The 27,848-nt window shown below is 36.2% G+C and overlaps 3 protein-coding genes across 6 annotated transcripts; 2 read left to right on the top strand and 1 right to left on the bottom strand.

Moving 5' to 3' along the window:
• The first annotated feature begins 611 nt into the window (after positions 1-611).
• Positions 612-6,072, top strand: atg12 (ATG12 autophagy related 12 homolog). The gene is made up of 4 exons (XM_079837920.1): positions 612-759; positions 1,837-1,973; positions 3,499-3,561; positions 4,242-6,072. Exons 1-4 carry the CDS (start codon positions 657-659, stop codon positions 4,299-4,301), a joined length of 363 nt encoding a protein of 120 aa, XP_079694046.1. The 5' UTR covers positions 612-656; the 3' UTR covers positions 4,302-6,072.
• On the top strand, positions 4,685-21,297 carry LOC307139094 (germ cell-specific gene 1-like protein). Of its 4 annotated transcripts, XR_013818088.1 has the most exons (9): positions 4,941-5,076; positions 7,507-7,707; positions 13,589-13,768; positions 17,495-17,542; positions 17,671-17,823; positions 17,957-18,068; positions 19,367-19,849; positions 19,962-20,112; positions 20,482-21,297. XR_013818088.1 is itself a non-coding variant. In XM_079837917.1 (7 exons), the coding sequence occupies exons 2-7, from the start codon at positions 7,512-7,514 to the stop codon at positions 19,737-19,739; spliced, it is 1,062 nt and encodes a 353-aa protein (XP_079694043.1). In that variant the 5' UTR covers positions 4,685-5,076; positions 7,392-7,511; the 3' UTR covers positions 19,740-21,295. The 4 variants fall into 4 exon arrangements, 3 of the variants coding, with proteins under 3 accessions (XP_079694043.1, XP_079694044.1, XP_079694042.1); XM_079837917.1 differs by having other exon boundaries at positions 4,685-5,076; positions 7,392-7,707; positions 19,367-21,295; XM_079837918.1 differs by having other exon boundaries at positions 4,760-5,054; positions 19,367-21,295.
• rcvrn2 (recoverin 2) lies at positions 21,016-25,700 on the bottom strand. Its single transcript, XM_079837919.1, has 3 exons — positions 24,684-25,700; positions 21,938-22,049; positions 21,016-21,709 (listed from the first exon to the last, which is right to left on the bottom strand). The coding sequence occupies exons 1-3, from the start codon at positions 25,062-25,064 to the stop codon at positions 21,624-21,626; spliced, it is 579 nt and encodes a 192-aa protein (XP_079694045.1). The 5' UTR covers positions 25,065-25,700; the 3' UTR covers positions 21,016-21,623.
• Positions 25,701-27,848: the final 2,148 nt, after the last annotated feature.

Genomic DNA, 27,848 nt, shown 5'->3' with positions numbered 1-27,848 from the left:
TGAAGGAGTGGCTCACTGGATTAGAGAATATCCATTTACATGAATGAAACTAAATCAATCTATTTTTATCTTTACAATGACAAAATAAGTCTGAACAGTAGGCCTTATTTACACATGGATTTATACTTCGAATGGAATATTTGCCCTTAGTGTTGTAATGTGAGTAAAAAAAAAATGGGATAAAAAGTCTGTGGAGCCAAGAAGTGTGTCAAAGTAAACAGTGTTAGGCCTACTTACATTTGAAGTCCGAGGCATGCAACACAGTAGATCACTTTAATACCAGAACACATGCATATCGATTCATCACTTGTCAGACCTACCTACACACTAACAAGCTTTCCAGAAGTTCTTATCTTATGTAACCCCTCTTATGAAAATGTTGCCATCCAGTGGTGTGATTAGCCTATAAGTTTGGCTGGCACTAAATTAAAACGAATTTAATTTACTAAACTGAAATGAAAATTATAAAATTTATAAAAAATTAAAATGATATAAACTAATAAATACAACAATAAATAAATCTATAATAATTACTGTTTTCTTTTTATGGTAGCCAATTTAAAAATAGAACGCCCTCAGAGACTTTTAATTTGAAAAATCTGCTCAGTGCGCCTGCGCAGTCTTCTAGTGTTGCTGCCTGTTGTGCATGTCGGAGGATGTCTGACAACGCAGAATCTCCTACAGAAAATCAAAAAGATGAACCTTCGATACAACACACTGTCACTGAACACACTGGATCATCGGATGAGAAGAAAAAGAGTATGAGTTATATATATGACCAGAGAAACTGTTATAAATGAATTGCCAAACGCTGCTGCAGTGTTTATCTCGGGCAGGTTATCAGCGAGTTACTTCCGCTATTTCGCAAAAATTGACAGCTCTGCCAGCCAATGAACTTTGCGTTTGTATGTAGGCAGCCAATGGCTGGCCAAGTAGGCATGTGCTTCCTTACCATGTAAATGTTTTTTTGTCGCGATTTTAAAGAAATTTAGGCCTAATAGCTGTTTTAATGAACTACATGGTCTAAAACATTCGTGTAGAATCATTCAACCATAGGTTACAAGATATTACAGAGTATTATAATCACACTTTATTGAAACGGTGGGTAAGTTACCCCTTTGCGGACTTTATGGCCATATCGTACCATAGTAATGTATTTTATATAATGTTTTTATTGCAGAACCGTTAGCATCATTATTGATGTACAGAGTAATATACTTGTGCAATTTTACTTGACACGTAACAGTTATTAGTATTCACGTTTTATATTAGCTGTCTTTAAATACTATGTAGGTCTTGCATACTTGTAGGTACAATTTACTCATTGTTTTTATGTTGTATTTCAAACACTTGCTGCTATTGAGGTGGGATACTAGTAAGGTTAGGGTGGGGACAGGTTATCATTTTGTTAAAGTGTAAGGGAAGGGTTAATAGTGTAATTATAAATGCAATTAATTACAGCTGTAATTACATGCAGGTTTTTAATATATATATATATATATATATATATATATATATATATATATATATATATATATATATATATATATATATATATATATATAAAAATGTTAATTGTAGCAAATAATTATGTTACTAGTAGTTAAAGACACTTAATGTAAAGTTGGACTGTGTTTGAAAAACTACTTTCATATAATATAATATAAATGAGATGAGCAGCCACTTAAAGTTTCATGTTTTGTAACAATTAAGTACACTTATATAATAAGTCTATCATAAGTCACAATCTATAATAAGTTTCAGCTTCTGGAGTATGGTCTTCAGATATTTTTTGAGTATTTTTGTAATTTATTTTATTCTCTTTTTGTCTTTCAGTTGATGTGCTGTTAAAGGCTGTCGGTGATGCGCCCATCATGAAAACCAAAAAATGGTCTGTGGAGAAAGGGAGGACCGTACAGTCACTCTCTCAATTCATCTCACGCTTTCTCAAACTGGAGCCTAATGAACAATTGGTATGTTATTCACCCCCACCATGGCCACCTCATTTTATTAAAAAGCAGTGTTAGGCAGGGTGGGCTCTACAGGGATTTGTGCCTCCTCTGCCAGACCACTGTGACAATTTTTTCCTTGTTCGAAATCTTGAATACTCTGTGCTGCCCTTTGATATCCTGCTGAGTCTGGAAAAGCAATTGTGTCAAACTTGCCCATCTGTGCTCTTTTGAAAGCTGTGCGGAGCGGACACGGAAAGTGGAAAATGAAGTATACTCGGGCCTTAAATGGATAGTTCACCCAAAGAAGAAAAGTCTGTCATAATTTACTCACCCTCAAGTTGTTCCAAACCTTTAAGATAGGAACAGGAGGATATTTGGAAGAATGTTTGTAACCAAGCAGATCTTGGCAGCCATTTAATACCATAGTGGGGGGAAAAATACTATGGTAGTCAGTGGCTGCCGAGATCTGCTTGGTTACAAACATTCTTCCAAATATCTTCCTTTGTGTTCAGCAGAACGAAGTCATTCATACAGGTTTGGAACAACTTGAGGGGGACTAATGATGACAGAATTAAAATTTTTGGGTGAACTATCCCTTTAAGACTGATGCAAGGGAACAGGTCTTGAAAATGCTATGCCATTTTCTGGAAGTTTTTAGATCAGTGGGCTTAACCTTTTTGACTTTTCCCAAATAAATAATAAAGCCGTGGTCACACTACACTGAGCATGCAAAATTTCTTCGGACACCGCAACGGTCGTGATATAAAGTCACACTCTGCAGCGTCTTTTTTGTAAACATGAATTCAATATATAACATAGTAATACACTTGAAAAAAAAAAAAAAAAAAATCTATTTGACTTTACTGCAAATATATAGTTCTTTTAATTCAGTCAAGAGGTCACCCTGTGGCGTATCAATCTTCTACTGGTCACATGTCTTCACATGATGCAAATTCGCAGCTCAGAGTTCACCAAACTTGAACTTTGGAATGCAGCGAAATTTTTCGCACGACGTTGAGTTTCTGGTCTGACACATTCACATGCGTTTGAATGGAAGTCAATGGAACGAAAAGTACAGTGCGACCACCCCTTAAGATATTTCTGGTACTGATTATGACATAGCTACTTGTTTTCATGCTGTTTTATTTATATATTTAATTAATTAACATGGTTAATGCAACGTTTAATACAAAATTATTTACCCACAGTTCCATTTTGGGATTTCAGAAATTATATTCTGCATTTCAGAACTATGTTTTTCATTAAAAACAACAGTTATTGAGGAAAAATATAAATAAATATGTTTCTGTTTACATCTTGATTTTATGTTTTTTTTTTTTAGCATTTTAATTTAGATTAAAGTTAGATTATATATATAATGAGATATATATATATATAATTTTTAAAAAATATATAAATTATATTTATGAAGCAACCCAAAGTAATTTTACTCATGAAATAAATTTTTTTTTTTTTAAAATTATGTGATGAACTACTTTTTTCTTACTGTTCTTCTCTACTAAATGCTTTTCTGCTCTTCCATCAGTTTATTTATGTCAATCAGTCATTTGCTCCATCACCAGACCAAGAAGTGGGTGTGCTTTTTGAGGTAAGTTTTTTTTTTTTTTTTAATGCATTTATTTTTGTGTGTGTTTTACCAAATGCTAGTCTGCCCCCATCTGGCTTTTTTAAGAAATTGAAAGTAGACTGAAATCATTTCAGATGGCCATTTGGCTGCACTTTATTTTAAGGTGTCTTAGTCACACTGCAATTAAACATTTAAGTACCGAGTAATATAAAGTAACTACATTTACTTACTATAGGTTTAGGATTAGGGTTTTGTTTAGAGTTATTTGCATGTAATTATACACAATTTATAGTTATTTCTATGGTAACTACATGTGACTTGTAACAATGACACTGTAAAATAAAGTGCTACCGGGTTAGGAGTAGGGTTTGGTTTAGGGTTTTGGTGCATGTAATTATGCATAATTTTTCGTTACTACAGTAAGTACATGTAGCATGTGTAACAAAGACACTGTAAAATAAATTGTTACTGTCCATTTTGCAGACAAATGCTATATCTACCTGCTCATTTTCACACTATTCAGAAGACTTGAAACTTAAAGAAAATGTAACAGTCCTCCATACACAAGTTACTGTTTCTGTGCTAACATGTGTAATGTATAATGGATATAATAGGTTAAAGCATGGTGGGCATTTCTGTGAAGGGACAGTGTGTTTTGCTGATCTAATGGGTAAACCTTGTTGTTCTACTCTGTTTTACAGTGTTTTGGAAGTGATGGGAAACTAGTTCTCCATTACTGCAAGTCCCAGGCCTGGGGATGAACGTGCAGCTCTCTTTTCCCTTTCTCCCTTATACATCTGTACACATACAGTAATCCCATTCACATATTCATTGTTTTTATAACTTATAAATTTTTCATGTCTTGTTTTTTGTAAATAATAAAGTGTAAATAATATTATAAAACAATGCATCATCTGGTGGGACTTTTTTAAAGCGGATTGGAGGTGGGAGGAATGGGTGGAAATCATAAGAACACCAAATACCTTTAGCTACAAATTCTGATGAATGCATTTAATATATAAGCTCATGTTGAAGTGATTTACAGGGAGGAGGACAATATGTGATTCTCAGCAGTACACAGTGATTACTTTTTATAGGAGGGGTGGGTAATGTCCCAGGGCAGAACAGGTCACATGTAAGGGCCGGTGCAGACGTAGAGGGGTGTGAAGAACAGGTGGGACAGAGGGTTGTTTAAAAAGGGTGGGATGGAGAGATGTAAAAGAAGACCGGGTAGAAAGATGGAGATGGCACTAACAGATGGACTGAAGAGGGATTATGGATGCTCTTGGTAGAGTGTGACACCAATTTCTAAGGAAAGGCAGGAAAAGGAGGAGATTTGGACAGGATTGTACCAAAAAAGGGGAAAACCAGAAATAATCGCAGAAGGATAAGGAGGGAAACTGCATGCTGAACCAAAGAGACGAGACCTTCTGTGTTTAACAACTGCACAGAAGGTAGAAGAAGATGAAAATTAATGGATCGAAATAGGGGGAAATTATCACGATGGACATGATGTAAGAAGATTAATGTGCACAGGTAAAAAATCTGCTTTTTTAAATGCAGAATTATGTTGATTTTCTTGTAAAATATTGCTAAATTCAAGTCTCGATACTGCAGATACATCTGGTACTACTCTTAAACAATAAATGAATGATTCATGCATTTCTTCTGATAAGCGCACATAATGTCTTTCGTATCGCTTACAAACATAAAAATAAATTTACGATCTGTATTTCAATAAACTGTGAAGATGTTGCCGTAAAGAACTGTTTGACTTTTGAAAACGAGTTTTGTTGATGTAATCTATAATGTAGTCAGGTTTATTCTGATATATTAAACTTTTTTTTTTTTTCTACAGTTTTTATATTAAATGTTCATATAGCTCAAAATTGTAATGTGAGTTTATTTAAGGATAAATATAATACATGGGAATCCTTAAAAGCGTTTATATAAAAAAAACATGCACACCTACAAAGCTCAAACAGATTAAAACAGATTATTAGAGGATTACAAGTAAAGTTAGACTTAATGCAAGAGCTTAACTAATAATTTCATCACGTAACTTCAAACGTAATCCTTTGAATTCCCTCTCTTTCCTTTTCTCATTTTTAATCCTATTCAGGGCTAGGCTGGATGATGCGTTAGGGAATATCAGAAATAGTTCCATATCCTTTATTATGCATTCGATTAACATGTTTTACCTTTAGATTATAGTTCTGCTCATACATTTACACACCCCTTGCAAAATATGCAAGATGTTAATAAGTTTAACAAAATAAGAGGGTCATAAACATTGCATGTTATTTTTATTTAGTTCTGTCCTGAATAAGCGTTTTCCAGCATCTTCTGCATATTTGAACCCTTTCTATCTGTGACTGATTTTGAGATCCACCTTTTCACACTGAGGACAACCGAGGAACTTACTGTACACAACTATTACAAAAGATGCAAATATTCACTGATGTTTAAGAAGGCAACGTGGTGCAGGGGATACAAATATCTTATGTAGTCTCTGAAGTGCCGTACTAAATGAAAAAATAAACAAAAGAAAAAAAATGTACACCCTACAAGCTCCCAATTGGGGGCGCTGTATGTTGTCACTGAGAAAATCAATGGAAAAAAATATTTACAGATTACTGTACTATATACCATAAAGCTGAAAATAATGCTGTATGAACCATTTATGTTACATATGGTCTGAAAATCTACTGAGAGGTTTGTAAATTTGAGTCTGGAAAAGTATGGAATTTTGAAATGGAAAATGTGTATAAGTTTCTCAGTTGTCCCCAGTGTGAAAAGATGGATCTCAAAATCATACAGTCACTGCTGGAAAGAGTTTAAAAAAGCAGAAGATGCTAGAAAACAAAAGAATGTGCAGGACTTTTCTGAGGAACAGTGCACGGTTATTTTTATAACTGAAAAAAAATGAAACTGTATTTTTTTAATTTTTTTTACTTAAAATAAAACAAATGTTAACTGAAGTCAAATAAAGTATAAAAACCAAACTTATTTTATTTAATCTAGCTGCCAAGGCAACATTTCTCATTTAGTTTAACCTAATGAAATAAATAAACAAACAAAAAATGAAATAATATTTAATAAAATACACAACAAAATGACTAAAACTTTAAATGAAATTAAAATGAAAAATATAAACATAAAAATATAATTTAAAATAAAACTATAATAGTATCTCAATGATACTAAAATGGGCAGTTGAACAGTGGGCAGTTTAACAACTATCAAAACATAAAATTGTTGATCATCCAGGTAACAACACACAGAATTAAGATTCAATGGTATGTACACTTTTTAACTGGTTTATTTTTGTAAATTCAGTTATTACTTTGTCTTGTGGACTATATATATACATCTCTAATGTGAAACAGCTTATTCAACAGTACATGCTATTTTTATGATCCCTCTTATTTTGTAATAACATTTGGTTTTCAAAGAAACAGATCATTGATATAAGAGACTCAAATATTTTACAGTTTTAATAAAGCAATTTTATGACATGAATATTTGATGACGTGTAAATTACTTCATATAAAAATATCAAATAAAAAATCATAGCTTTCAAACTTAAAATAATAATCCATATAATAATGATGTACAGTACTAATGCCAAACCGTATTAACACACACAGTGGTCCAGTATGTGTCTGTGTAGTTAACGTAATCTGTCTTTTAGAACTCTTCAAGAACTTTTTAATTTAATGCTTTGGTTAATAAACATCTGCCTAGAACAATGTTTAAATGTATAATCCTGGGACATATGTTTTTCTTTCCTTATCTGATCCTCTCCTCTAATAAATCCACATCTTCATTTATCCTATCATCTGGCACAGGGATTTCTTTCTCATTTCTCCTTTATATAATTTTCTCAATTTCATTCTCATCCCAAAGATTGTTTTGTGCGTGGCCACTGGCATCCCGGTTTGCCCTTCTCTTCCTTACCTCTAGGTAGCATGTTGGACCACATGTCCAGGCGTTCTCGCTCCCTGCTCTCTCTTTTCCTGACCTCCCTTGCCCTTGCTTTATCCGTGCTGGCTTTCTGCACGTCTTACTGGTGTGAAGGAACGCACAAGGTGGTCAAACCTCTTTGCCTTTCACCTGTCAAGATGAAGAACTGCGGCCAGAACAACAGTGAGCCTTACACTACAGGTATGGTTATCACATGCACCTTAATCTTCTGGTTTGGTATTACCGGTGTGATATCAATCGTGCTGATATTCAGACCAAAATAATGATTGAGAGTACGAAAAGTTATGATTGAGTAACTTTTTAGAGACAATATTGTTCTGCCTCTTTGACCCATCAACTGAAATAGTCCCAAACTAATTGAAAGCAGATTGTTGTTTTGAATGAATTGGTTGAGTGAATGACTCAATGACTCATTCATAAACAGTGTTAGGGAAAGTTGTTACAATATTGCATTGCTACCTTAAAAAAAGTAACTAATTGCGTAACTTAGTTACTTTTTATGGAATGGAATGCATTGAGTTACTTTTGTGTTTTACTCTGTTTTACTCTTGTTTTTTAATAACAACTACAAATTTAAAGGCCCTTTCGCACCATAAGTGAATAAGCCTCAGGGTGAAGGAAATACAAACTCGCGGCTGTACAGTAGCTACCGCGCAGCTCAAACAAACCTTTCGGCTGTGCTTCCATTCTGGACTGCAGAAGAATAGGATGCAGGAAAGTTAGTTCAACACTCTTACTTAAGCAATAAAAAGAAAACACAAATGTGATGTTTATCTTAGTTTTTCCTCAGTTGATTTGACACATTTCTCCAAAGTTATGTAACTGCTCTCAAAACAGTTAACACAGTGATCTAAACACTCTACCTTAGCCAAACAGTTCAACTTTACTGCAAAATAAAGCACCATTTTTTCCAGTAATGCATTTATTAAAAGTAATTACTAACATCAAAACTACTTGTGTGTTCTCTAATGATTTTAGATCACTTTCAGCTGTAGATGTACAATTACACTAATGAAAATACACGTTTATTGTAATGTTTCCAACAGGTTTTGTTATATGGGTCATTGAGCAAATAAAGCTTCAAAAAAGGTATTTTTAAGAAATCTTTTTGAAACTGATGTAATGCATATTTTTGTGTCATGAACAATGTCTTTAAACAAGTTTTTTTTTTTTGGTCAGGTGGTACAACCAACTATTTGTAAATACACTCACCTAAAGGATTACTAGGAACACCTGTTCAATTTCTCATTAATGCAATTATCTAATCAACCAATCACATGGCAGTTGCTTCAATGCATTTAGGGGTGTGGTCCTTGTCAAGACAATCTCCTGAACTCCAAACTGAATGTCAGAATGGGAAAGAAAGGTGATTTAAGCAATTTTGTGCGTGGCATGGTTGTTGGTGCCAGACGGGCCGGTCTGAGTATTTCACAATCTGCTCAGTTACTAAGATTTTCACCCACAACCATTTCTAGGGTTTACAAAGAATGGAGTGAAAAGGGAAAAACATCCAGTGTGCGGCAGTCCTGTGGGCGAAAATGCCTTGTTGATGCTAGAGGTCAGAGGAGAATGGGCCGACTGATTCAAGCTGATAGAAGAGCAACTTTGACTGAAATAACCACTCGTTACAACCGAGGTATGCAGCAAAGCATTTGTGAAGCCACAACACGCACAACCTTGAGGCGGATGGGCTACAACAGCAGAAGACCAGAAGGTACCACTCATCTCCGCTACAAATAGGAAAAAGAGGCTACAATTTGCACGAGATCACCAAAATTGGACAGTTGAAGACTGGAAAAATGTTGCCTGGTCTGATGAGTCTCGATTTCTGTTGAGACATTCAGACGGTAGAGTCAGAATTTGACGTAAACAGAATGAGAACATGGATCCATCATGCCTTGTTTCCACTGTGTAGGCTGGTGGTGGTGGTGTAGTGGTGTGGGGGATGTTTTCTTGGCACACTTTAGGCCCCTTAGTACCAATTGGGCATCGTTTAAATGCCACGGCCTAACTGAGCATTGTTTCTGACCATGTCCATCCCTTTATGACCACCATGTACCCATCCTCTGATGGCTACTTCCAGCAGGTTAATGCACCATGTCACAAAGCTTGAATCATTTCAAATTGGTTTCTTGAACATGACAATGAGTTCACTGTACTAAAATGGCGCCCACAGTCACCAGATCTTAACCCAATAGAGCATCTTTGGGATGTGGTGGAACGGGAGCTTCGTGCCCTGGATGTGCATCCCACAAATCTCCATCAACTGCAAGATGCTATCCTATCAATATGGGCCAACATTTCTAAAGAATGCTTTCAGCACCTTGTTGAATCAATGCCACGTAGAATTAAGGCAGTTCTGAAGGCAAAAGGGGGTCAAACACAGTATTAGTATGGTGTTCCTAATAATCCTTTAGGTGAGTGTATATCTACCCATACTTGAAATTAGCTGTTTTTATCAGTATTTGAGAGTTATCTACAAACCTTTTCACTCTGCCACAATGGTCTATTCGAGTCCTCTGGATGTTGCATTACAGTATTAGGCTTAACGTTATTACCTTGTCAGTTGATGATAAAATATTTGCAGTTGTGCCACCCTGACATTTGAGAATATACAAATTGCCAGGCAAAAGTTTTTCAATTATCTCAACAGCTTTAAAACTACAGATATTTATACAATTTGTTTATATGTATATTAAAACATAACATTATGCCAAAGTATTTTATCTTGAATTTCTTATTAATAAAACAATTTCTTATTAAAAAGTTTTTTTTTTTAATTATGGGGGCTGAATCCAATTAATTGACAATTACCATCACACACCTGTTGGTAATAGATAGGTGCGTAGGAAAGAGGATAAAAAAAAGTTAAAGGAAATCCTGCACACTATCGATACTTGCAGAAGATATTTAAAAAACGTTTTATTAGCAACATTTCGGTATGCCTGATGAAGGTCATGACACTGAAACCTTGCTAATAAAACGTTTTTGATATCTTCTGCAAGTATATCGATAGTGTGCAGGATTTCCTTTAACTTATGGGGGCTTAATCCTAAATCCCCAATACCCTCAGATAGGGCTCACCAGATCCAGGATTAAGAACCTCTGCATTAGGGTAATTCTGATTTCATTTAAAATCCACCTCTCCTCCCACCCCTTCCACCCTGCTGTCCACTATGTCCATGTCTTCCTACAGTTTCTTCTCTTGCTCTTTCCACTACAATGTCCTCCACTGTACTCAGCTCCACTCCTATTCTCCTTTTTTACTTCCTCCTCACTCCTCATATGATCTCCTTCTATATGTTCCACTCTTCCTTACACCCATTTCTCCTAACCACACCGCCACCTTTACGCTTACACCTCTTTATTTTCCCCTTCTCTTGCATATTTTCTTGCTGTATGTACAACCCCAAATCAGAAAAAGTTGGGACATTATGGAAAACGCAAATAAATAAAAAAAGAAGTGATTTCTAAATTTACTTTGACTTGTATTTCATTGCAGACAATATGAACACAAAATATTTCATGTTTTGTCTGGTCAACTTCATGTCATTTGTAAATATGCATCCTTTCCTTTCATTCAGACCTGCAACACATTTAAAAAAAAGTTGAGACAGGAGCAATTTAGGGCTAGTAATGAGGTAAAATGGTTAAATAATGATGTGATTTGAAACAGGGGATGTCAACAGGTGATTGTAATTATGATTTGGTACAATAGCAGCATCCAAGAAAGGTCAAATCCTTCAGGAGCAAAGATGGGCTGAGGATCGCCAGTTTGCCAACAAATACGTGAGAAAATTATTGAAATGTTTAAAAACAATGTTCCTCAAAGAAAGATAGGAAGAGATTTTGATATTTCACATTCAACAGTGCATAACATAATTAAAAGGTTCAAGGAATCTGGAGGAATTTCAGTGCGTAAAGGACAAGGGCGCAAGCCTAAGCTGAACAACCGTGATCTCCGATCCCTCAGGCGGCACTGCATCAAGAATCGTCATTCATCTATAAGCGATATCACCACATGGGCTCAGCACTACTTTGGCAAACCTTTGTCAAGTACCACAATACGTAGTTACATCCACAAATGCCAGTTAAAACTGTACTGTGCCAAAAGGAAGCCCTATGTTAACAGTGTCCAGAAGCGCCGTCAACTTCTCTGGGCTCGGAGGCATCTGGGATGGACCATCACACAGTGGAAACGTGTACTGTGGTCAGATGAATCAGTATTTGAGGTATTTTTTGGGAGGAATGGACGCTGTGTGCTCCGGACCAAAGAAGAAAAGGATCATCCAGACTGTTACCAGCAACAAGTTCAAAAGCCAGGAACTGTCATGGTATAGGGTTGTGTCAGTGCCCTTGGCAAAGGTAACTTGCACTTCTGTGAAGGCACCATTAATGCTGAAAAGTACATAGAGATTTTGGAGCATAATATGCCTTCAAGAAGACATCTTTTCCTGGGACGTCCATGAATATTTCAACAAGACAATGCAAAACCACATTCTGCACACATTACAAAGTCCTGGCTGCGGAGGAAGAGGGTACGGGTACTTGACTGGCCTGCCTGCAGTCCCGACCTGTCTCCAATAGAGAATGTGTGGCGCATTTTGAAGCGCAAAATGCGACAACGAAGACCCCGTACTGTTGCCCACCTTAAGACTTGTTTGCAGGAAGAATGGGACAAAATTACACCTGAAACACTTCATCACTTGGTGTCTTCAGTCCCTAAACGTCTTTTAAGTGTTGTGAAAAGGAATGGCAACATCACAAAGTGGTAAATGCTTTACTGTCCCAACTTTTTTTGAAATGTGTTGCAGGTCTGAATGAAAGGAAAGGATGGATATTTACAAATGACATGAAGTTGACCAGACAAAACATGAAATATTTTGTGTTCATATTGTCTGCAATTAAATACAAGTCAAAGTAAATTTAGAAATCACTTCTTTTTTTTTTATTTGCGTTTTCCATACTGTCCCAACTTTTTCTGATTTGGGGTTGTATACTTTCCCTTTTATATTTTCCCTATTACATAATGCAATGATAAATGCGTAAACATTTGAGAAAACTGCATTTCCCATGTTGTGTGTATTATTAATCAAGCAGATATCAGTTTGGGGCTAATAGAAAACATAACGTGCATTTGATATGACAAATTTCAGAGTTTTGTTTGTTGTGTTTGGACAAAATGGTTCATAAATGTTTGTGATTTGTGTAAAGCCAATAAAAATAGCTGTCATGTATAGCTATGAGATAGCTGTTTTTGTAATATATATTACAGTTTTGGTTGGATCTGAGAATTTTGTGCGTAGTGTTTTGAGAAAATGGTTCACATGATTTGCGATTTGTGTAAAATGAATGAAAACGTACAATCTTTTTAGGACAATTACAAAGTGTTCAGATCACCGAGTTAACTGTTTTTTTGAGTGATCCGAGTTTGGAGAAATGTGTCAAATCGATTGAGAATAACTGTAATTCAATTGGATTATCAAAGGTCAGCAGCAAAGACGTTGATTTATAAAGTGAGATTAAATACATAAAGTATATGTGTTTATATATATGTATATATTATTTAATTTTTGCAGGTTTGCGTAATATCCTAAGTTTCGTAGGATCGTGCGTATAATACGCCATAAAGTGCGTATCATATGCACGCAAAAAACGGCGTACCATATGCACACCAAAACTAATTTTGTCATATACATTCCACGAGATTGCACCCTCATATTATTTAGACGCATTTTCGTGAGATCGGGCTCTAACAGGAGAGCTTTCGGTCTATAAATGGGAAGTTAGATATATTTTGTTGTAAATTTAAAAGTAATGCATTACTTTACGAGTTACTTGATTATGTAACTCACTTTACTTGTTAGCCCCAACACTGTTTATAAAGATAGTCGCCACCTACTGGCGTAATGATGGAAAGAGTAAATTAAAAATCCACACTACTAATGCACAGACTGACAATACGTCTGGATTCTGGAACGCATGTGAAAAGTTACAGTTTGTACACTCCATTTATTTAGTTTACTAACAGGCTAACTGGTTACCTTTTTTTTTCTTTCAGAAAGTCCCACCCCAGATCCACGGGGGACATTATCACCAAAGCGAAGGGAGGAACTTGCCAGGATTCGTCAAAGGCAATTGGCCAATGCAGTTCACTACATTTGGGAGACAGGAGAAGACAAGTACACCTTCAGATATTTCCACACAGGATTTTGGGAGTCTTGTGAAAAACATGCTGATGGTAAGAAAAAGTCTTATCAAGAGACATCACATAGAAATTTCACCCAAAAAAGGTCTAAAATCTACTCACCGTCATATCCACAACAAAAGGAGATATTGGGCTGGACTTTCACACTGCTCTTTCCCATACAGTGAAACTGAATGTTGTCCAGGTCCTGTCAAATGTTTGCTATATATGCAAAAGTTAACACGATTTCAGAAATGCAGCAAAGGTGATTTAAAAATTTTTTTTTTCAATTCTATTGAATGTCTTCAGAAGAGTTTGTAAGTAATCCCTTATGGTACTTTTTGTGATTCTGCTAGACAGTCCCTGCTCACTGTTCACTTTCAATTTATGGAAGAGCTGCAAGAACATTCTGCCAAATGTTTTATTTTGTGTTTAATGGAAGAAAGAGAAGTCGAGGGGTTTTGAGCAACATGACACACATTACAAAGTACAGGTTTTTTTACAATCACTTTGGTACTAATTTCAGAACCTTGATAGCATTTTTCAAAATTTAGACACAAAACAGTCACGTGTAACAGGCTGTCTAATGTTTAAACATTTTATCAACCTGCTTTTGTGGATTTGGCCACAGGATCTCATCAAGGACCTGCACACATACAGTAATGTCAAATCTGAAAACATGCTCTATAAAAGTCGAACATGGGATCATAGAAACAGTGTCTTAAAGGAACACTTTATAAAAAATAAATAGATTCATTTTCCAACTCCCCTAGAGTTAAACAGTTGAGTTTTACCGTTTTGGAATCCATTCAGCCGATCTCCGGATCTGGTGATAGAACTTTTATAGCATAGCTTAGCATAGATCATTGAATCTGATTAGACCGTTCGCATCTCGCTCAAAAATTACCAAAGAATTTAGATATTTTTCCTATTTAAAACTTGACTCTTCTGTAGTTACATCGTGTACTAAGACCCACGGAAAATGAAAAGTTGCGATTTTCTAGACTCTCATTCCTGCGTAGTAATCAAGGAACTTTGCTGCCGTACCATGGGTGCAGCGGCACAATGATATTACGCAGCGCCTGAAAATAGTCCCCAGCACTCTCTTTGCGCAAGCAGGTTGTCACGTTGGTTATGTTGACGAAAGTAAGCCTATTTTCAGGAACTGCGTAATATCATTGCGCTGCTGCACCCATGGTATGGCAGCAAAGTTCTTTGATTATTACGCAGGAATGACAGTATAGTTCCTAACCATATCTGGCTAGAAAAACTTTTCATTTTTCCGTCGGTCTTAGTACACAATGGCCCTCATTTATCAATCTTGCGTAGAAACGGGCGTATATGTTGGCGTAAGATTATGCTTACACTCCTCTCACCGCCTGATTTATGAAGCTGTGCGCACCTCTGAAATCCAGGCGTACGCAAAACCTGCCCTTGATAAATGCCGTGCTGAAAACGATCCTCATTAGAATAACACGCCCCTATATATTCAAGTCTCATGCCTCCCCCACGCCCTCATTTTACGCCATGGACACTCGGAAGACGGCAATGAAGCGAAACTTCTCTGACGTGGAGATCGAGACCATCACCAGGGAAGTGGAAAAAAAAAGTTTTGTTTTATTTGGGAGTTTAAAGAGTGGGATTAAAGGCGCCCACAAAAAGGTGTACGGTGGAAATCCAGTTTAAATAGCTTTTTGGATGAGAAATTACCTATCACAATTATTTTATTGTTTTGAAATAATATGCATTTAATTTCGTATCACATCACATGTATTCGGGTGTACAATAGTAATGATGATGTGATGTGGAGTACCATTCATTCACATTAATATAATTGCATGACAATTTGTTAGATTCTTATTATTATTATGATTTGTATTATTAATGACGCTTATTGTTATTTAGAAGAAGAATTTCGTTATTATTATTATTTATTTTATTATTATTTAAAAGAAGAAGAATGTCATTTTTATTATTTTGTCAGTCAGAATTATGTTCAGTTCCAGTCCGTGCGCAGCTAACCGGGCCTAACCAACGTCAGGTAAAGCGCACAGGCTCGCAACTGGAGGAATACATATCAAATGCTTTGGTAAAGTCACACAAATTAAACATTGAAGTCCATGTTGCACAAAAATAAACACTTAAGTTTATAATTACTTCCCTATTCGCACGGGATGTGGGGAGCTCTGGTGATTTGTAATAATTGCAGAGAACGTCTGTGATCTTAATCCCGTGCAAATCGGCCATGTCTGTAATATGTAAAGTAAAAATTCCCCCGCAAATGACCTACCATATTTCGCCGAACACCGAGGTCCTGTGATAATATTAGTCCTGTGCGAATCGTATATAATTTTTGCAAGGTTTTTGTGTCCTGTGCGCATTTCTATCTTTATCTTTCACGAAGAATGGAGCTATAGGCTGCATATAATGCGCACCGTTATGACTTCCCGTGCGGCCGCGCGGATTATAGACTACTACTTTCACTTTAGAATGAGCACAATTTGGGAGTAGCCTAATTGCTTGAATGGTGTGTTTAATATTATTCTTAATGAAAAACACAAAAACAGAACAGTACAATGACAACTCGCTTAAATGGGCACTTTTACATTAGCTTTGAAACTGAATCTTCCGTCGTATATTGTTATTATACGAAATTATTTGTATTACTAAAACAATCAAAATTATATCTATACGACTGTTTATAATTTCATACAGCTATATAACGAAAAAACATTTTCAAGTAACATCATATCCGGGAGATAAGTCAGTAAATTCGAGTAAAATCACAGTTTATCTCGTGCGAATGCGCCACGCAAAATTCAGATGTGGGGGAGTAATTTCTAAATCACACGAGGTCCCCAGATAATACTTATCCCGTGCGAATAGGGCTTTATTTGTTGTTGTTGTTGTTGTTGTTGTTGTTACAGTGGGTCATAATATAGCATATCTTTGTCAGTGCGTTTTGTGGTGTTAGGAATTGTTTTTCTGCGCATTTTCGCACTAACTCAAAACGTGCGTACACCACCTCCTGAGCTGGTGTAGGATTTGAGCGTGCGGTACGCCAACGTCCATATTGATAAATCTCAAAGTCACCGTGGTTTTGGGTGTACGCCAGGTGTACGCTGGAAAATTGGTGTACGCAAGATTGATAAATGAGGGCCAATGTAACTACAGAAGAGTCAAGTTTTAAATAGAAAAAATATTGAAAGTCTTTGGTCATTTTTGAGCGAGAAATCAGATTCAATAATCTATGCTAAGCTATGCTAAAAGTGCTACCGCCAGATCCGGAGATCGGCTGAATGGATTCGAAAACGGTAACTCAACTGTTTAACTCTAAGGGAGTTGGAAAATGAGCCTATTTTCAAAAAAGTGGATTGTTCCTTTAAAAAGAATGATGATGAGGAATTACATCCAAAATAATGTAGACCAGTTGGTTCATGTTCCACAGTAATTGGTGTAAGTTGATTTCATTATCATGGAACCTTAATGATGATAACATAGAATGTTCATCAATTTACATTACTTGTCATTTTGAGCAGTTGTAATTGACTGTTAGATCATTGCAATGAAATGAAAAATATGTATGTTGATCATTGGTTGTAGGTTTTATGTCTGGAGTTTTGAAAAATGTGTGCCAAATTTGTGTCAAAGAAATTGTAAAAACCAAAATGACACACCCATTTTAAAATGCGTATGTTGTTCATCTTTAAAAGAATCAGATATGTTGTGTGTCAGACATTGGATTTCATTGATATTCTCGTTAATTCTGCTACATTACAGGAGAACGATGTCGCCGGTTCCTAGATCTTACTCCTGGAGAGACTCATGGTGAGAGTGCAGAGTGTGTGACTGTGTGTGCATGGAATTATATATGATATCTGCAGAATGTCAAGTCTCTCTCTATTTGTACAGCATGTGCTCATAAAAGTGCATGTGCTCTTCTCTGCCTGCTGCAGGTGTTCTGTGGTTGTCAATGATTGCTGAGTTCATGTACATCAGTTTGTTGGGAATGGGGTTTCTACTCATGTGGGTCGAGGTGTTGTGTGCTCATAAAGAAATGCATGCGCTCAAAATCAACGCTTATGCAGCCATGTGCACTGTGCTCTCAGGTAAGAGATTGGTTCTCTCTTGTGGTACATTTGAGTTTTGCAGTCTTTGCAATTATTGTTAAATAATGATATTTTGATAATTTGCATCACATAGATACCAGGCATCTTATATTGTTCTAATGATATCTTTCAGGACTGTTAGGGATGGTGGCTCATATGATGTACACCACAGTATTTCAGCTGACTGTGATCGTGGGGCCCAAAGACTGGAGGCCTCAGACGTGGGACTACGGCTGGTCTTTTGCGTGAGTACACTTACATGTTAATACAATATACTTCCACCCGACTTATGTATGGTAAGTTCTGATTCGATTAAAAGGGTAGTTTGCGCGTACAACTAGTAAAGTAAAGTCAAATGAAATGTATTTATATAGTGCTTTTCACATTACATATTGTTTCAAAACAGCTTTACAGAAAATCATGATGCTTTTGCTTATCATATCTTAATATTTTCATGCCTTTTGGTTGCATTTAGCAGATTAGAGTTGAGTGATATAGATTAAATTTTGCAATGATACAATTGAGGATTCGCTATGTATTATATATTACTTTACATGAGTGTACTACACTGTTGGATATGCTGTGCGATAATAGAGTTTACAGTTTGTAATGATTAAAAAAATTGCGTGAAGCAGGCCTAGGTCAGGAATTAACTTTAGAAACATGCAAATGTTTATGATTTTTTTTTTCTCAGTTCATGGAATATTGAATTAATGGAATTAATTGGTTGCTTCTTTGTATTTAATCAGTGAAATTAATTGAATACATTTATTAGATACATTTTTCTGACTTTATACAAAGGTTTCAATCTGTTCTGTGTGATTTTTTTGATGTATAGTTACATGATGTAACTATATTATATTATATTATATTAAATAATATTATATTAAAAAAATATATAATATTTGTAAAGATTTTTTCACTTTCCCTTTTGCCATCGATCTCAAATATCATTTAAGTTTTCATATATTACAAATATGGAAAGTCTAAGCTATGATATATGTAAATATGGATGTGACACTGGACCACAAAACTAGTCATACGGGTCCATTTTTAAAAAAAATTGAGATTTATAAATCATCTGACAGCTGAATAAATAAGCTTTCCATTGATGTATAGGACAATGTTTGGCTGATATACAACTTTGAAAATCCTGAATCTGAGGGTGCAAAAAAATAAAAAAAAATAAAAAATGTATATATATATATATATATATATATATATATATATATATATATATATATATATATATATATATATATATATATATTGAGAAAATCGCCTTTAAAGTCATCTAAATGAAGTCCTAGCAATGCATATTACTAATAATAATACATTTTTATATATATTTACAATAGGACATTTATAAATAATGTATTGTTGGCTATTGGCCATTTGAATGTCAAAGTGTTAATTAGCAAAACAAAATAAGTAAGAAAAGTTCTCTGATTGTTGACAAAAGCCTGTAACTACTCCAGTCAAGTTCTATGCTTATCTCCCTCTTTCTTTTGCATGGTCCTTTCACTTCCTTCCCAACTCCAAGGTTGGCATGGGTGTCTTTCAGCTGCTGCATGGGTGCTGCAGTTATGACCCTTAATTCTTACACCAAAACAGTCATTGAGATGCATCACCGCCAGAGGCTTCGGTTAGAAGAGGCCCGCGCTACAACCCACGCTCCATCCTACGATGAGGTGGTCCCAGGGGGCGGGCTCTACTCGGTCAGTGGCCTATTACAGTGCCCGAATGGGATGATGGACTCTGTGTGGGCATCCAATGGGAACATGAGAATGGTGCAAGAGGAGGATGTGCCCACCCTGGTACTGGTTGGGGGATGCAGACCAGATACGTGTGAGGACTGTGAGAGAGAGATGGATGAGATGAAGGAGGCTATGAAAGGAATAGATTCTCCCTGCTGATTCTCCCACAAAGAAAAAATCTGACTTAATTTACTCAACTTCATGTAAAAGTCATGGGGGTTTGGAAAGATAAGCGCACAAGTAAATGATTTCAGAATTTTCATTTTGGGGTGAGTTTTTACAACAAAGGCCTTGAATGATTTATTTGCCTGATTAACTGACTGACTAGCAAAAATTGTCTATGCAAAATGTCTCTATAGATGATTTTTTTTCTTTTTTCAGTTATGTGTGTGGCTGAAATTCAGTCAGTATGAGTGAGAGATACTATATGTAGACACAGCAGGTGTGAGGAGTCCCCTTCTGTGTTTAAATCATTCAGTGATTGGATTTCCAAGTGAGAGGATTCCGGGAAATGTGATTTATGTATTGAAAGGTATGAGACTCTTGAGTGGATTACTCTAAAATTGTGTCATCACAAAGCCTGTATTATTTTCAGTTATGCATCTCATCTGTTATGTTTAAAACAAAAAGGTTTTCTGTTATATCACATCTTTTATGCTATATGTATCCGCATCTGGTACCATAGCTGATGTACAGACTTGCTTAAAAAACATTATTACTAACAAAATCTAAAATGCTTGAAATATAAATGTGGAATTGTTGCAATCACCAAATGGTGTGATTATTTGTGTCATGGGTTTTTCTACTACTTTTGAGTGTAGAGCAGGGTATAGTCAATACTGTATAATAATATTGTAAGAATTGTGCAATTACAATGTGACATTCTTTGTGTTTCTAACAGTTCAAGTTCATCATCACAAATGTTCAATATGGCAAAACAAAGGAAAAGATGATATATTAAAGAGACTGAAGAGAGAAAATGGACTGTGAAGCTGGAGATTTTGAAATGTCTACTTTGCAATGTTGGACAGGCGATTATGTCTGTAATCCTAACTTGGACTAATACAGTGAGGAAAGGAACGGTTATTAAACAGTGTTATAAAGAGCTTTCAGATTCTCTCCGACACAATATTCCAAAGTACTCGCATGCAGACTCACATTTACCTGTGTGCATAAAGTATATATCTGGCCCAACTTTGCCATGCGTTGTTGACACACACAAAGATAATCTAGGATTATGGGTAAATATTGCCACGAGAATGAATGTTAAACCTCTTGGCCGCTAGCTGACCATTAGAGATTAATGTGCTGCCATTTCCAGCAGTTCACTTGAACTCTTAACCTCATTTAATTACACACAAATTCACACATACTGACGGTTCACTTGAACTCTTAACCTCATCTACACACAAATTCACACATACTGAGCGAGTCTCATGGTAGCTTTTACGGTTTCAGTTTTATTCCTCAGCAGTTGACATCAAAAAACAGATTTGCTTCATTTAAATGACAAACATTATTAAATTTATTGTGCAATCTTCCTGGATGAGGAAGATTTCCAAGTCGTTTTCTTTTTCATTTTTTTTCTTTTTTCATTTTTTGGCAACAGCCAAAAGGTTTAGTTGGCCTTCATAGGTATTTTACTTCTTTTACAAGAAAAACAGGAATTATCTTGCTATCATTTCGATTTATAAAGAATAAAAATGCTTGCTTACAGTTCAAGAGTATTGTTATAATTTCATCTGTCAGAAAGTCTATATTTTTCACACATTTCAACACATTAGTATGTTCTTCAGGTCACTTTACTATCATTTTACAATCGCTTTAACCTATCCTCACTCCATCTATCATGACTCACTCCAAATATATTGGAGTTGGGCTTTCAGATATTGACAAAATTATTTTGTGCTAATAAAAGAAACAGACAGATGTGCCCAGATTAAAGGGGTAAAAGTTGAAAACAAACATAATGAAAAAAGAAGAGGGGGAAAACACAAAAGAAAACTAAATGACAATAAAAAATACAGTGTTATTGTTCTGATGTTACTGTTTGGGCTCATACTGAATAAGGTGGATAGCGTCTTCATTCTCAAGAACACCTTGAATAAACTCTCCCTCAGCCAATCGCTCTGGAAGAAGAAGAGAAAGAGAGGGTGAGAACTCTCAATGTTACCGGACAAACTCACATATTCCTTCTTTTAACAGCAGCCTTTTGACATTGCATGATACCATCTACCATCATGAAAATGTATATTCAAACAATACTCTTGAAACGTTTACCATGCATCCATGGATGACTATATTGTATCATTTTAAAAGATATACAAACAGCTAAAGGTTATTTAAAAAAATATTACCATTATCTTTTTTATTGAAGTACGACCACAGTTTGTCTGCTCTCTTCTCAGGAGTGTTTGCGTCTTCTGGAAGATCCTCTTGGGCCTCTTTGGGGATCAGCTTAAAGATAGCCTGAAGATCAACAAGACGGAAGAAAAGTAGAGGTGAGGAGCGAGGAAAGAAATAACCGACTAATGCTCATATGAATGCTCGTTCTCTGTTGAGTAACACTTTATTATAGTCCACTTTAAACATTCTACTAAGCATGTACTTGCAAAGTTGCTTAGTAGAATGTCTAAAGTGGACTATCGAAATAAAGTGCAATGCAAAAACGATGCATAATTACATATAACTAACCCTAAACCAAACCCTAACCATAACTCTATAGAAAGTACATGGTTTATTAATGTTACTCAGTACTTATCTGAGTAAGTACAATGTAACTACATCATCTTAAAATAAAGGGTAACCAATTATTATTTTATAATATTATTAATAAATAGTCTAATATAATATTATTAATAATAGTCTAGCCACAATCTCATAGCATTTTCTCCCCAACACATCAAAAGTAAACCCCTTAAATCTCAATAAAGGCTATGTAATGGTTTATTAATTGACTGCGAAAACCACAGCCATTAGTCATCAGCCATAATTGGGATTGTCAAATGAATGACCATCTGCTCTTCTGATAATGCTTGTCTGGAGGTAATCATCATAGATTAGGACCACTGATGCCAAGGGTCATCTACAGAGACTTTAGTTTTTCCTGCCTACAGCTGACCTGGATCTGAGAGGTTCAGTGAGCTGAGGAGATGTTTATCTCTGACAAAGACGCATAAGAATAATGCAGATTAGATGCAGCACCAAAGCTCCTGCCAAAACCACACGCTGGCCTCAACACAGCTCAGTCTTTAATAGGCTACTCTTTTGCATTCAGTCAGTGGCACGATGACAGAGACATTTACACTTATAAACCACCAAATCAGTGATCACAAAGCCTGAGTATGAGGTCAAATAAATACACAAATGCCTTAAACTAGTGTATCTCCTGTCCAATAGCATCTATATCGCATATTACGCTTTTTAAGTTTCTGCGGTGGTGTAGCCTACTCCCTTCCAAGGCTTCAATTTATACTATTGTGATCTGTGTGACTCTTTTCTTGCTATCACTGAAGAAACACCTTTTCTCGTGTCTGTCCATCTGGACATAATATGCAATTTAAGCCTCATGATTCCCATTGTTTACTGTGACCCACTTATCGAGCATCTTTCTTAAAAAAAGTATCTTACACTGTAATCCCCCCACCCACCTGTCTCTGCGCTAATGGCTGTCTACCTCCGAAAAGGCCTCTGTGAACATTTATTGTTTAAGCTAAACCATTTATCGGATGGATTATTTTGGGATTGGCCAATTCCATTAGCCATGCTCTGAGGCACTGTCTTGTTGAGTCAAAGTTATAAGACATTTGTCTTCTTTTTAATGTGTTTTGTTTGTGTTCAGTATTGCTGCTGACAGAACGAAAATTAGAGAGAAAGTCTGGTTAATTGATTAAATACAGAATATGTGATGTGTGATCAGGACAAAGATTAGAATGCATTAGCGTGAGTACTATATTGGGGCAGAGGCAAGTTGTCACACAGGGGAAGTAGGGACTATAAACTATAAGGATTTACGGTACATTTTTCTAGTTGGTTTCAAACATCTTAAATCAGAATCATTTTGCTATCTAAAATGTTAATATTATAATTTGTAACAAGTGAACAAAATCAGGTCTCCAATTGAAAATTTTCTAGTGAGCGATCATATCTAAAAATTTCAGTTGGCCAAATTTAATTTCTTGAATTTTAATTGAATTAAATCGCATCAATTCACAGAAATTAAATTTGGCCAACTGAAAAATTTTGATTTGATCGCTCACTAGAAAATTTTCCATTGGAGACCTGCATTTTTTTTTACAGTGTCGAAAATTTTCAATTGGAGACCTGATTTTTTTTTACAGTGCTGGGATACATTCAGACAAGAGTCAGCTATAATGAAGACAGTTTTTTTAATTGAAAATTTCAACTGTGTTTTCAGGACAAATATTTATTATAAATGTCTGGTTGGGGTTAGTTGTCACATTTGTATCTTAACTTATATATTTGAACAATTGTTAGTGTACACTGTAAAAAAAAATCAGGTCTCCAATTGAAAAATTTGTAGTGAGCGATCACATCTAAATTTTTCAGTTGACCAAATTGAAATTCTGTGAATTGATGCAATTTAATTCAATTAAAATTCAAGAAATTCAATTTGGCCAACTGAAAATTTTAGATGTGTTCGCTCACAAGAAAATGTTCAATTGGAGACCTGATTTTTTTTTCCTACATTCCTTTTTAAAGATTTTGCTGTTGAATTATTGTTTTTCATTTAATAATTGTTTTACTGAAATAATAGACTGTTTATTGGCAGGCTCCATTATGACAACTTGCCCCTGGGTGACAACATATATTGTGACAACATACCTTGCATATTGGGGCATTTTGTCACAAAAGGTCAGTGTTTGTTCAATACGTTATATCTCCTTTCCCCCCTGGGGAATAAGGGTGAAATGTTCAATAATTTTTTGATACTGAGAAATTGCAGTAAAAAAGTGTGACAACAGCCCTAGTCTCCCTACATAAATATACTCACTCCTTTATGCTATGATTTTTAAGGGAAGCCACACAAAAGTGCCACAAATGTTTCATATTTGTGAAGATGTTCACTAACATTTGACCTACCTGGCAGATATCTGCCACTTCTGACTTGGTGATGTAGCCGTTCTTGTCAACATCGAAGAGTGAAAAGGCCCACTCCAGCTTCCGCTCCGTCTTTCCAGTTGATGTCATATGTAGAGCAATGATGTATTCCTTGAAATCCAACGTCCCATCATCATTCGTGTCAAAGGAGCGGAAGACGTGCTGGGCGTATGATGCGGCGTCACTTTCTGGGAAAATGCGTTCATAGATCTTTTTAAACTCCTCTGGTGTGATACGGCCAGATGGGCACTGCTTCTGGAAGTTCTCGTACCACTGTGCCAGTTCATCCTCTGAGAATTTGGTAGTGAGTTTGAGATCCTCCAGGATTTCTTTGGACATTGCACTGCTTTTGGCATTCCCCATTTTTGGCTGCTGGTGGAGGGCACTGGTAGGGGTTTCAGGAATTTTCGTTTTTCAGGTCCTCTTTTCCCAACCAGAGACACACTCTACTTTGAAGCTGCTCTTGTTGAGATTTTCCCAGAGAATCTCTTTTGGTTGGGTGCCTGTAATTAATGTCCCATAAAAATCTTGATGGTCAGTTCTCCTTTGAAAATGATGGATTGATAGATGTTTCTCCAAAGAGTTAGTAGAGAAAGAACAACGTCCGTTCTCAAATGTACAGGGAAGAATGACCACGGGTTGATGACGGTGGCTGCTGATGAGTGAGTGAGTGAGGGTGGGGCAGGTGAACTTAGGCTGTTACCTTTGAATGCAGGTTTAAGTCGTTAAAAAGGGATTTGACATGGCTGAGCCTCTGAGCCCTAAATCTACAGCTCGGGACTATCCCCTCCCACAAACGATTACAGTAATAACCCTGAATACAATCAAAACAATGTCTGTCTATCTATCTATCTATCTATCTATCTATCTATCTATCTATCTATCTATCTATCTATCTATCTATCTATCTATCTATCTATCTGTCTATCTGTCTATCTGTCTATCTGTCTGTCTGTCTGTCTGTCTGTCTGTCTGTCTGTCTATCTATCTATCTTTCTCAGTTCTGGGCCAGTTGACAAAACCATCACTTGGCAAATACCCAGTTGTCACTATTGTCACAACATCTTACAGTTTTTCTCAGTCACTTTGGTACATTTATTGAAACGTCCTTAAGATCTGCAAACCAGTAAGTGCATTTCTCAAAACAATTGATACAAACAGCACAACACAATGGACTACCTCCAAAAGCCTGTAACTTGCTCAGAATCTCTCAAACGTAAATATTTTTGTCAATCAATGCAGTGTGTGAACATATCAATGCAGTGTGTCATTGTTCACAAACAAGATGCTCATGCTCATGTTGTCAATATAACTGTGTACTCTGTCAGTATTTTCAGATGTAAACTATGGCAATAATTTTGATGACAATGATTGAAAATTCACAAGACTGCACTTTATCTGTATGGCATGTATACATTTTACATTTGTGGGATATTGATCACAAGAGACTGGACAGGATTTACAGTTAGACTTTTACTGTTGGTCTGTCAACAAATTATAGAAAAAGACAAGACTCTCTCTCTGTCTCTCTGTCTCTCTCTCTCTCTCTCTCTCTCTCTCTCTCTCTCTCTCTCTATATATATATATATATATATATACACTCACCTAAAGGATTATAAGGAACACCTGTTCAATTTCTCATTAATGCAATAATCTAATCAATCAATCACATGGCAGTTGCTTCAATGCATTTAGGGGTGTGGTCCTGGTCAAGACAATCTCCTGAACTCCAAACTGAATGTCAGAATGGGAAAGAAAGGTGATTTAAGCAATTTTGAGCGTGGCATGGTTGTTGGTGCCAGACGGGCCGGTCTGAGTATTTCACAATCTGCTCAGTTACTGGGATTTACACGCACAACCATTTCTAGGGTTTACAAAGAATGGTGTGAAAAGGGAAAAACATCCAGTATGCGGCAGTCCTGTGGGCGAAAATGCCTTGTTGATGCTAGAGGTCAGAGGAGAATGGGCCGACTGATTCAAGCTGATAGAAGAGCAACTTTGACTGAAATAACCACTCGTTACAACCGAGGTATGCAGCAAAGCATTTGTGAAGCCACAACATGCACAACCTTGAGGCGGATGGGCTACAACAGCAGAAGACTCCACTGGGTACCACTCATCTCCACTACAAATAGGAAAAAGAGGCTACAATTTGCACGAGCTCATCAAAATTGGACAGTTGAAGACTGGAAAAATGTTGCCTGGTCTGATGAGTCTCGATTTCTGTTGAGACATTCAGATGGTAGAGTCAGAATTTGGTGTAAACAGAATGAGAACATGGATCCATCATGCCTTGTTACCACTGTGTAGGCTGGTGGTGGTGGTGTAATGGTGGAGAAGGGTCTGGCTGCAGACTTGCACTCTCAGACTTGCACGCTCAGTCAACTGCACTTCCGCTGCAAGTGACGTCACTTGCACTCTCAGACTTGCACGCTCAGTCAACTGCACTTCCTCTGCAAGTGACGTCACTTGCAATCGACACCTGCTCTACTGCGACATCACTTGCAATCGACATAAATAACCCGGAAATACATTTCCAGCAATTCCTTCGCATTGAATTGACGCTGTTAAACGCGTTAAGATTCATTCGCATTGTATTGACGCTGTTAAACGCGTTAAGATTCATTTGCATTGTATTGACGCTGTTAAACGCGTTAAGATTCATTTGCATTGTATTGACGCTGTTAAACGCGTTAAGTACTTACGTGCTACAACGACATCGAAATGTCATCACATTCCCCCACCCCGCCCCTATCGAAATATAATGCTGTATTATTTATTTAGCATTCAAGTTAATAAAGTCCGTTTTAATAACAGCAAAGCAAATGATCAATGATACAAGGGTCTACTACACAATCAACAAAGAAAAATATAAACCGATGCAATTTGAGTTGTAAATGTCAATTATAGAAATTTATTACGTGTACATATACACTATTCAAATAGTACAATATAAAGATACAAATTTAAAACATTTACATATTTAAAAACAAACAAAAAAATATATGTAAAAGAGACATTATGTACTTTCTTCTACTTCAGTTTTACAGAATACTTTTAGTGTCCACTGCGATGAGCAAGAAGCTGATACTGGCCACACACCTCCAACTCACACCTAACAATGAACTTTGCCCCAAGTCTTTCTCT

This window comes from Gobio gobio (genome assembly GCF_949357685.1).
Source record: "Gobio gobio genome assembly, chromosome: 15".
In the NCBI taxonomy this organism is placed as follows: domain Eukaryota; kingdom Metazoa; phylum Chordata; class Actinopteri; order Cypriniformes; family Gobionidae; genus Gobio; species Gobio gobio.
Note: the sequence above shows the minus strand (reverse complement) of the source record. Positions and strands in the feature narration are given on the sequence as shown.